The sequence below is a fragment of the Protomyctophum parallelum genome (assembly GCF_964188405.1).
Source record: "Protomyctophum parallelum genome assembly, chromosome: 12".
Classification (NCBI taxonomy): Eukaryota; Metazoa; Chordata; class Actinopteri; order Myctophiformes; family Myctophidae; genus Protomyctophum; species Protomyctophum parallelum.
In genome coordinates this window covers 4,366,069-4,378,130 of record NC_139712.1, presented here as the reverse complement: position 1 = coordinate 4,378,130, position 12,062 = coordinate 4,366,069, and the positions used below count along the sequence as shown (strand labels likewise).

Sequence of the window (12,062 nt, the reverse complement as noted above, 5' to 3'; positions counted from 1 at the left end):
AGCTGCTCTGCTGAAAGCAGCGTGTCTAGCCAGCCTTGCAAACCCACGGGTCACTTCCTCCAGGGCTTCAGGGGCACTGGGGAAGTAGATGACCCTGTGGCGGTTGGCCACCACCTCCCTTGTGACCCTGTGAACAATGCGGTGGACAGTGGAACGAGGAATGTCAAAGGCATCTGACACAACCCTGTATGATGCTCCACTTGCCAGCCAGTAGAGAAACACCAGGGTCTCAAACGTGGCACCCCATCCATGGCGTCGGTCTAGGTCAAGGAGATCCAACAAGACTGCCAGGGACTCTCTGCTCAGGCGAAAATCAGGCCGTGTGTCCACACCATCGAAGAACCTGACCAGGACAGGCACATGCAGGTTGACCCTGCAGTATGGGCCTCTCGGACCTCTTGGCTGAGTTAGGGAAAGAATGAGAAGAATTAGGTTGGTCGGTCTTACAGTGTATACTAAACCAGTTTTAAATAACTGAGTGACAACATTTGTAAGATTTGTTAATTATTCAAGTGGTGGAATGATACACCTTCAAAGGAAGGCAAGTTCCTTTGTTAGGACATTATAAGGCAATTCAAAGCAGTAAGTCCCAACAAAATACATTCAAATTCAACTATACTCAAATATTTGAAAATTAAAAAAATAAGCCTCGACAATAAAATGCAGGGACAAGCAGAATGGTACTCTTCAGCTTTGATTTAAAAGACCTGCAGATCTTTGTGAATCTATTCCAGTCTTTCCAAATGTGGTGCATAAAAAGTTGATACAGCAGGTGTGGATGGCATACTAGGATAGCAGTATTTTGGCTCTACCATAAAACAGCTGTAGTATTTTGAAAGTAGTTATACTAAACCAGTTTTAAATAACTGAGTGACAACATTTGTAAGATTTGTGTTAGATTACACAGTAAAATAATATTGTGATAAATGTATAGGCTATCCATTTGGAGCTGAGAGCTGGCCTGGTTTAACCTTTTCATTCATGTATGCAAATGTGATTAACTAAGAGTAGCATTCTGATGAATTCATTTCTCTCAGTTGAATTAACTTGTTAAATGTAAAAGTAGACCTATATTGTCAAAGTAAAATTACATTATAGCAATAAACTTAGCCTATATGAAAACGAACTAGCTTTAGCTGGCTGTAAAGGTATATAGGCATACACACATTAACCATGAACTTACTTGTTCATCATTTGTCCTTCCCAGCCTGAGATAAAACAAGCGCCGACGAGGGCGCTGTTGCATCTCCAACTCTTCCAACATAAAATAAAGTAAAAAATATAATATAACTATATCTAAATCCATTTTGGCAAGAAAGAAAATGAGCAAGAAAGAGCAAAAACGACAAACTGGGTCTATAAGAGACTGACGTCACTGACGCGGGAATATAGAAGCGGGAATTTATGCCAGTATATATATAATATACAGAAGATCTACAAGCTCATAGTGCCGCCGCGCTATGAGCTTGTAGATCAGTTATTGTTGGTGCCTGCTGTGCTATCTAAGAGACTGATCGTTATTTATCCACCAGGGGGTGGTGGTGCAGATGTGATTTCATTTTTTTTATTTCTCCCCGGCCTCCAAATATCTTTTTGTGATAATTCTCCCCCAAGGGACTACAGGAAAATATATGACACCCCCCCCCCCCCCGCCATAAACGACATGTATATATATTCACACCAACATTATGAGAAAATAAAAATAACACCACAAATGAAACGCAAATTGAGCAACTATGATCTAGTTTTCATATTAATCTCTCGCTGTTTTTCTTTCTCCTACCTCCTTCCCAGCATTGTATGTGTTGTATGGATCGGGTTTTTTAAAAACTCCCAAAGCACCCGTTTATATATATACTAGCTAATAATCCATGCTATATTATTTATGAGCAGCAAAATCAGTTTAAATACTAATCAAACAGATGCGACGATGGTCTGTATTCTGTCCAAATGTAAAAACATTTATCATTATGAAGTGTATTATGTATAGCAGGCTATATGCAGTTTGGTATATCCTTCCTTTCAGCAACTCTTTGCAACGAGTCAGGACTCAAGCCAAATCAGATTCGACATAGTAATAATAACAATAATAGACTTTTTATAGAATAGCTTTTATTTACACTGCACCCGACACCCGGGGAAACAAAACAACTGGAAATGAAACGCATGCAGGCTGCAAACATCCACAACAGACACACATCACACACGGGCACCACGTCGCCCTGCAAGAGAAACGGGGGGAATCGCCTCGGCCCACGCCGACAAAGGAGAGGTAAAATCGGCTACAGCTCCCTGCTGACAGCCCCCAAATCGAGACCTACGGTTCTCTGAATTCTCCGACGCCATTGTGGGATATTTTTAAATAGGCCCTTTTATGATTAATTGACCACATACATGAAGTTTAAACAACTAAATACTCCCCAAAAATTACTTGAAAGTAAATTCCGTGGGCTAAAAAGGTAGTTTTAACTACTTTTAAGAACACTGCAGTCAGTCCGTGTAAACAGCAATGGCCGCCAGTCGAGAACGCTGGGGCACCGCTTGGCTCCGCCCAGCTCCACTCAGCTCCGCCCAGCTCAGCCAAGTGAACGCTGTCCCAATCCACAGACATGCCATGATGCCCTCTGCGTGTGCACTATGCCACCTCCACAGGGTAGTGCCAGTGCAGTGCCCTACCCTATCCTACCTAGTACCGCACCTTGTAGGGTGAACACTCCCAATTGGGATTCACCTTATACCTAATTCCTGTTATAGTGTCCGTTATTTGCAAAGACCGCGGAGGAGGACTGACTGTCGGAGGAGGAGGAGGGGGGGGGGGGGTATTTATACGTGTGCGCATCCGGGCGCTTATTCACTATTTCAGGAATAAATAGCCTTGCCTTGCACATGTTACCAATACATACACATTGGCATCGGACCCTCGGTTACATGCACAAAATGATGCATTGGCTATCCTGTAGACTGCATATACGGCTCTGTTCGGAGTTCCAGTGATCCAGCTGTGTGACACTGTATTGTTCCACCACTTTTGCTTTGGCAATGTAAACGTATGTTTTCCCATGCCAATAAAGCCCTTTGAATTGAATTGAATTGATACACGTCATTAGTGATCGCGGAATGTGCCGTCGCTTTGAAATGACAGCGTAGTACATTCCGATTCTAGAGGAAAATTCGACCACCACTCTGTCCTCGCATCGAATCCTCTCCTCCTCCTCTCCTCCTCGCTGGGGGCGGAGCCGAGGAGCGAGTGGAGGACGCGAGGAGCGAGTGTGAAAGTTGCAGTGTTGGAATTTAGCTGTAGAGACTGTGGTGACGGGGGATGGGTTAAGGACGGGTGTTTGGACTGTGGGGCGTGCATGGTTAAAGGGACACTTCACCCTTTTTGCAAAAAAAAATATGTTAATGACGTTTAGAAGCTTTAGATCACTTTCCTGGGGGTATTTATGTGTGTAATATGTGGTTTTAGTTATTTTAGATTGTAGCAGTGAGCCTGTTGTCTCTGATGTCATGGACACTGGTCTCACTACCTTCCTGGACTACAATTCCCATAATTCTTTGGTGCACTGCTCCTCCTTGTGGATAGGGGGAGAGCTGTCTTACTGAGATAACATGTAGTCCAGGAAGGAAGTGAGCCCAGTGTCCATGACATCAGAGACAACAGGCTCACTGCTACAATCTAAAATATCTAAAACCACATATTGCACACATAAAGATCTCCAGGAAAGTGATCTAAAGCTTCTAAACGTCATTAATATATTTTTTTTTTGCAAAAAGGGTGAAGTGTCCCTTTAAGCAATAGTTTAGAGCAGTGGTTTTCAACCCTTTTCATATTTCAAGGCCCATTATTTATTGGGCATTTGAGCCACGGACCACCATTTGATGACATTTAGCCTCTCAGACGAAAAACGTTGAATATCTTGATCAAAATAACAATTCGTATAGATATTCGTATAGTATAGACTTCTTGTAAATTAAGTAATGCAGATGTTTAACATAGATTTTACTCTTGAGAGTGTCAAATGAAACCATTTTCAATCATTTTACACGACGCTGGGCCCATTCTCGTCGTACTGCTGCTTGGTGATCCACATCGGCTGGAAGGTGGAGAGAGAGGCCAGGATGGAACCTCCGATCCACACCGAGTACTTACGCTCTGGAGACGCAACCATCTGCAGGACAGAAGACGATCAGTAATATCAGAGTTCTACACCTTAATGTTCATGGTCTAGGCTATAGGGTTAGGTTTTGGGTTAGGATGGGAGAGGTTTAAAAAAGGCAAAATGCATGCTCTATACTGCACTGGCCTAAAAGTGGTCTCTCAAAACTTTTGTAATTCATTGATTTGGCCACCAGATGGCGTGCTTGTAAAAATGCAAGCATACAATACATTCCGATATGTAAAAATGCAACCATACAATATATTCCGATATTAAAAAAACAAAATCAGGATGCCAGTGAGTAGCAAGATGCATATTCACTGGGGACTATGCAAGGCAGAGGCGTCCACCCCCCTGAGTCCAAAATATAAGCTAATGTACAGGTATCTTCATGTTGGAGGGTAATAGGGTTAGGGGTCTAATACCTTAATCTTCATGGAGTGGGGTGCCAGGGCGACCATCTCTTTCTGCATACGATCGGCGATGCCCGGGAACATGGTGGTGGCTCCAGACATTACGATGTTGGTGTACATGTCCTTATGGATGTCGACGTCACACTTCATGATGCTGCGATAGGTGGCCTCGTGGATGCCCGCTGACTCACTGCCTGTAGGGGGCAGCACACAGCGGAGTGAGTGAGTGAGTGAGTGAGTGAGTGAGTGAGTGAGTGAGTGAGTGAGTGAGTGACAGCGCAGGCACACCTGAGCTTCACGAAGATGCTAATAGCTGCTCATGGCTGGCGTCTCTTCCGGGTTTTTAGACAACTGGTGGATGGAAATGAAGCTCCACCCAGGCGGGAGAATCCCACGGGGGCAAGCTTCTCCGGGAATATGGCCGTCGCGGCATTCTGCCGCTTAATTGGGTGGAGCTTCATTTCCATCCACCAGCTGTCTAAAAACGCCCGCAACGAGCGTCTTTTGGCCATGCATGGAATCCCATGTGTGCTTACACCCGTAGTTATTGGCCAGCCAATCTAAGCTAAAAAAGGGCCTGACTCAAAATAAATTGCAATAGTTCAAGGTTTTTTATTATCCTAAAATTGAGTATTATATACATTTTCGATCATGGTAAATGTAGGGGTTGAAATTTGGAGTCCCATTAAAAACCTATAAGGCAAAATAAATCAAAATAAATAATCAACATTCCAAGCATTAGTTTTGCACTAAAAACACTCATTGGGCTAAATTAGACCATAGCCACTTTCCCAAATGTGACCAAATGTGCTGACACATTTGGGCAAGTGGCTATGGCCGTTTTTAGCCCAAGGAGTGTTTAATTAATTAATTAATTAATTAATTAATTCATTCATTAATTTTATGTGCTAAACTAATGTTTGGAAAGGATTCAGAATCATGAAAACTCCCTAGTTTGACACATTACATGCTTATAAAGCATAATTAAAATGTGATATTTCTGCCTACTATATAATATAGTAGTGTATGTTATTTGGATGACCCTAAGGATCAAAAGACATTGGACGATTACTGGGTCAAATCTTAGATTGACTGGCCTATTAGTGCATTTCATGAGTAGTCAGGTTTCACCTGGCAAAATCTAAAAAGATATTTTAATATATATATTTCTGTTGAACGGAGATGGCAGCTTCCTTACTCGGGATTTCGGGAAGGTGTACAGTTACAGACTCTATGAATAGCATTCAGAGATTGTGAAATTGTTGTCTGGCTATGCAATTAAGGGGTCAGGGGTCACCTATGAGGGAGGGCTTGAACAGGACCTCGGGGCATCTGAACCTCTCGGTGCCGATGGTGATGACCTGTCCGTCAGGAAGCTCATATGGCTTCTCCAGTTCCGTGGAGTTGGCGGACTTCATCTCTTCATCGAAGTCCAACGCCACGTAGCACAGCTTCTCTTTGATGTCCCTAACGATCTCCCTCTCCGCTGTACACACATGCACGCATGCACGCACGCACACACACACACACACACACTGTGACTGATTTGGATTCCATGGATTCCAACGGAAATTGCAGATCTACAAGCCCTCAATGCCCTTATCGGCTATTTTTGGTTGTTATTTTCAGATTAGAAGAGCCTTTAACATTTGAAGTGGTCAAACTCACATGTTCAGAAGCATGTTCCATAATATCTTACTAGTCTGGGATATTTCATATCATATCATCATACTATAATTCAGTCAATGTCTGTATGTGTCTGTCTGTCTGTCTGTCTGTCTGTCTGTCTGTCTGTCTGTCTGTCTGTCTGTCTGTGTGTGTGTGTGTGTGTGTGTGTGTGTGTGTGTGTGTGTGTGTGTGTGTGTGTGTGTGTGTGTGTGTCAGAAACACCGCCATATCTCCTCACCGCCTGCACCAATCGCTCCCACTTTTCACACAGGCATTGGCCATAATAATATGGAGGTCTTAACCTAGCCCTTTTATCGATTTGACACATTAATGATTAATAATAAATGTATTAGTGAATTAAAAAAGCGAAAACGCACCCAGGGCACAGTACCCCCCGCGGCCACAAGGGGGTACTGCGCCCTTCTCATAACGGGTAAGGGCTAAAGCAAATATGAAAGCCTCAGTCTGTGATTTCTTCCCCCGGTTGGCAGTACAGTATGTACAAAACATGTAACTCTTTAGAGCGTAAAATCACTAAAATGAGACAGACAGACAGACAGACCCGTCCATTTGGTTTCATTTTACACTTTCAAGAGTTACAACTCTCCATCATTTAGCGTGGGGACCACCTGGAACCCCCTCAAGGACCAGTGGTGGTCCCCGGACCACTGGTTGAGAACCACTGGGCACAACGGTTGGCCATTTATTAGTTCTACTGATGGAAAGCCTGTTCATTTTCGCCTGTAGAGATTTCCGAAAATATATGCATTATTCATTACTTTAAGCCCTGGAACCAAGTGCACCATGACTAGAACACAATCTGTGATGCTGTACAAAGATATATTCGAAAACTGCATTGATAATGTGTGTTTATTATTTGTGTGTGCGTGGGCGTGTGCTAGGGCATTAACGACTTGAGATTTTTCCAAGTCGACTTGTCAGACAATAAAGTCGAAGTTGAGTTTTATGCGGGGGGGGGGGGGGGGGGGGGTATGTGGGGGGGGGGTTACTTAAAGGTATATTCAGTGATTTCACTTAATTCAAATATCACTTATTTTTTTGTTTTGTTGTGATAATCCTCTCTACTATAGAGTGTGCTGACCATATAAGGAGTTCCTCCCTGTCCCCAGTTAACCCCTGGGGGTCAAAAAACCTTAGGTTTCGATTTTGACTCTCTATCCTGATTGGACGAAAGGCTGGGTCCCACAGCCAAAAACGAAACCTAAGGTTTTTTGAGTGAAATCACTGAATATACCTTTAACAGGGTCGGGTGGAGGTGCGCACGCTCAAATACGGAGCATGTCAAACAAAGCACTGCGCATTCAGTGGCCTCTCCAATATGACACAGTGGCACGTGTCCCGCGGACCGACACGTGCCACTGGTACGCGAGAGGGGAATTCCAAGTTTTGCGTCGTTTAAAAACCCTTTTGAAAACACTGAGAAAAGAGAGAGGACAAACACCAGACCTGATGGCCGTTGCGCGTAGAGCGCGACGCTCAATCACCCGTTGGAATGCAAATGCTTGCCTTTCAGGCTGCAGCCTTTATATGATCCTACTCGTCTCTTTGAAAACGCTTCTGATTGTGATTGTGGATTGCAGGGGGCGGACGGACGACGGGGACCAAACGGCGGTGAAAAGTTGACTCGTCCGTTCACAGACTGATTTATAAACGGCTTCGAGTCAGTGTTACTTCCATGTTGCGTAGCACTGTCCAATCTTTGGTATTTTTACCGTCCATGTATGCTCTGCGGGCAGCAGCAGCTGTAGGCTATTTTGTCACGATGGCATTAATGAAACCAAACGCTACACGGTACCGGTACAGGATTATTATTTCATGTCAAAATGAAAAGATGATGTTATCCAGGTAGGACAATATAGAACATATAGGTCTATATATTATCATCACAGCAGCCAGCAGCAGTTTGGCACATCATCAGAATACCATCTGCATTACCTTCCACGTGAACCTTCTCCTCCTCCTCCTCCTCCTCCTCCTCCAACAACTCGATAACGTTCTCATGTTAGTTTGTTACTTATTTTCTGAGCCATGCAAATAAACAACAACCTGCACTGACCGGAGACGGAGTCTGGGCACATGAACCTCTCCGTCACGGAGGTGACATCGATAAATCAATGTTTTAGTGAATGCCCTAGCATGTGCGTGTGTGCGGCGTGTGCGCACGTGTGTGCGTACCTGTGGTGGTGAAGCTGTATCCTCTCTCACTCAGGATCTTCGTGAGGTAGTCGGTGAGGTCTACTCCAGCCAGGTCGTTCCGTATGATGGCATGAGGCAGAGCAAAGCCCTCGTAGATAGGAACATTATGGGTCACTCCTTCGCCACTGTCTAGGACTATACCTGGGTGGAGAAGGTAGAAAACATAATACACACACACACACACAACCAGGTCTAAAATGTAATATCGTAGGCCTTGTGTTCACTTGCCTTGTGATGACCCCATCACATTTGTGAAGACGGCTATGGCCATTTGTAGCCCAAGGAGTATTTTTCATGCAAAACTAATGCTTGCAATTGATACAGAATCATGAATAACCCCTAATTTTACATGTCACATAATTCAAATTAGAATGTTTTGCCTTATATAGGTTTTCAATGGTACCCCAATATTCAACCCCTGAATTTACCATGATCCAGAATGTTATGTTATGTTATGTTATGTTATGTTATTTGGATGAAAAAACCTTGAACGATTACTATTGCAATTTATTTTGGGTCAAATCTTACTTGATTGGCCTATAGAGCGTCCCAGTCCCGCCGGACGGGGAATTGACTTCTGGGTATCACGTCGTCATGAAAAGGGACTGCGACGCTCCATAGCCTATGGCGTATATGCATAGACTCAACTTATGTAACTTAGTTAGCATTTTATATAGACATAGCACTCTATAGTGTGTAGTATGCACGTGACATCATCATCAAACCAGGAAGTTATGCGGGAACACCTACTGAGTGCCAAAAAACTACTTTCTAGCCTTGACAGCCCATACATCCGAACAGAAAAGTCCAATATCTACTATATGGTAACCCTAACCCTATATCTCTGCGTGTGTACGTGCGTGCGTACGTGTGTGTACGGTTGTAATGCACGTAACTCGAGAACCATTTGACCCACCGACTTCACATTCGACACAGGCGTTCCACACCCCCACAGGGAGTGCAGTGCCAGGTATCGAGTCGGTCGGACACACGGTTCTCCAGAACCACCACAAAAGGCTCTGGTCAGGCTCTGCCAGTGGGCCTAATGAGGCCAGCTCCTTAAACCTGTGCAATTTCCAGCCTCTGCCTCAGCCAATTGAGGCTCAACCAATCAGGCTCTGTCAGTGGGTCGAAATTATAGCCAAGTACACTTTTCAGTTTGCAGTCTTCACACACAGATACAACAGGCACATACATAGATAGTATGGAATGAGAAGATCGAGTATCAACAGTGTCACAGTAAATATGACAGATTTGCAACTCACAGGTTCACATTTGTGTTTTGTATCCACAAATTCAGATTTGTGTTTTGTATCTGTATTTCGCATCTGTGTTTGAAACACAAATACAAAACATAGATGTAAAACACGGATACAAAAACAGATGCAAATTTGATACAAAACACAAATACAAAACACAGATGCGAAATACAGATACAAAACACAATCTGAACTTGTGGATACAAAACACAAATGTGAACCTGTGAGTTCACTCACGTGAGTTGCAAATCTGAACTTGTGAGTTACAAATCTGTAATATTTATTGTGACACTGACTGACAGTTAAAACAGGTACTAGTATGACAACATCTATCATTAGTTTCCCAAGTTGCTTCGTTCCCAAGTAGGCCGGTGGCCGACTACGACGGGCACGTACAGGTAACAGGTCTAGTGATTGTATTAATTACAACGTTAAACTCACTTTGCTACTCGATTTGACATTCACTTAATGCATACGCATACCCTCTATGTGCATAGTTTCATTATATAGATATTCCACTGTTAGGTTCTTATAGCTTATGTATGATTCATGGTCACTATTCTTATGTATTACCATGTTTTTTTGTTCTCGCTTCCTGTAAATCGCTCTGGATTAAGAGCGTCTGCTAAATGCCTGAACTTTAAATTGTGACAGACAGACAGACAGACAGACAGACAGACAGACAGACAGACAGAGAGACAGACAGACAGACAGACAGACAGACAGACAGACAGACAGACAGACAGACAGACAGACAGACAGACAGACAGACAGACAGACAGACAAAGACAGACAGAGAGACAGACAGACAGACAGACAGACAGACAGACAGACAGAGAGAGAGACAGACAGACAGACAGACAGACAGACAGACAGACAGACAGACAGACCGACCAGTGGTGCGTCCAGAAGCGTACAGTGACAGGACAGGCTGGGTGGCGACGTACATCGCAGGCACGTTGAACTTCTCAAACGTGATCTGAGGAGAGAGATTACAATAATAAGATAAGTGTGTGTGTGTGTGTGTGTGTGTGTGTGTGTGTGTGTGTGTGTGTGTGTGTGTGTGTGTGTGTGTGTGTGTGTGTGTGTGTGTGTGTATGCGTGCATGTGTGTGTGTGTGTGTGTGTGTGTGTGTGTGTGTGTGTGTGTGTGTGTGTGTGTGCATGTGTGTGTGGTGTGTGTGTGCACCTGTGCCATCTTCTCTCTCTTGTCTTTGGGGTTCAGCGGGGGTGCGGTCAGCAGGACACGATGTTCTTCGGGGGCCACTCGCAGCTCGTTGTAGAATGCGTGATGCCAAATCTGACAGATTGATTGATATTTGAATTTGAATTATATTCATGTAGAATGGGTACATTTCAAACGAAAGCACAGGTCAATACTTTGACCTTTGACCTGAGGACAAAACCATGAAAAGACTTGTTTACATCCGGGTCCTCCATTTTCAATTCATCAGAACATTTAAAGTCTAAAGACGTACAAATATACACTTTGTAAAACAGGAAATCATCATTATAAAGTAAAAATGGGACAAACATGTACAGTATTGGGTGGGAAATATGGGGGGACCGGGGACGGCAATTCGACGCCAGTGCAGCCGTCCTTAAGGTGCGGTTTTGAAGGAGTCTAGGGATTTACATTTCTTTATGGCTGTTCGTATAGGGCGTTCCACATTTTAGTGGCATAGGAGCTAAATTAATTGTATCCCTTGTTTGAGCCGAACCTGGGTTGAACAGGGTTTGTTGAACTCACTCTAGTGTTTGAGTTTGGACTTTGTTGACATTAAGGAAGTATTTTAACAGGTACATGATTATATTGCATTATATGTATTATATTACATCTGTGTACCTTCTCCATGTCGTCCCAGTTGGTGATGATGCCGTGCTCTATGGGGTATTTCAGTTTCAAAATGCCACTCTTCGACAGAGCCTCAGTCCCCACGTAGGTGTCTTCCTGCCCCATGCCCACCATCACCCCCTACAGACAGACAGACAGACAGACAGACAGACAGACAGACAGACAGACAGACAGACAGACAGACAGACAGACAGACAGACAGACAGACAGACAGACAGCATAAAACATTAGTCAAATGTTCTACTACAGCATAGTAACCGGGAGGCTCGTCCCCATTTGAATTATTTTTGTTTTTTTGCAGAACGCTCTGTAGTTCTTGTGTTTGTGCATTGCCTTATGTTTAGCAATGAGGTTAGGTATAGGCATACTGTAGTTTTACTGAGGTTAAGTTTTGAAATCAAATGTGGTAGTTTTACTGAGGTTACGTTTAGGAATACGTAGTATAGGCCTATCGTGTTTTGAGGTGAGTCTAATGAAAACTTCCTGAAAGCTTC

The 12,062-nt window shown here is 43.6% G+C and overlaps 1 protein-coding gene across 1 annotated transcript; it reads right to left on the bottom strand.

The window, feature by feature from the left end:
- Nucleotides 1-4,040: 4,040 nt before the first annotated feature.
- LOC310868165 (actin, alpha skeletal muscle-like) lies at nt 4,041-11,682 on the bottom strand (the record flags this gene model as incomplete). Its single annotated transcript, XM_083778433.1, has 7 exons — nt 4,041-4,169; nt 4,583-4,764; nt 5,868-6,056; nt 8,435-8,596; nt 10,609-10,693; nt 10,903-11,013; nt 11,560-11,682. The coding sequence occupies 7 exons, from the start codon at nt 11,680-11,682 to the stop codon at nt 4,041-4,043; spliced, it is 981 nt and encodes a 326-aa protein (XP_083634559.1).
- Between the last annotated feature and the right edge of the window lie 380 nt (nt 11,683-12,062).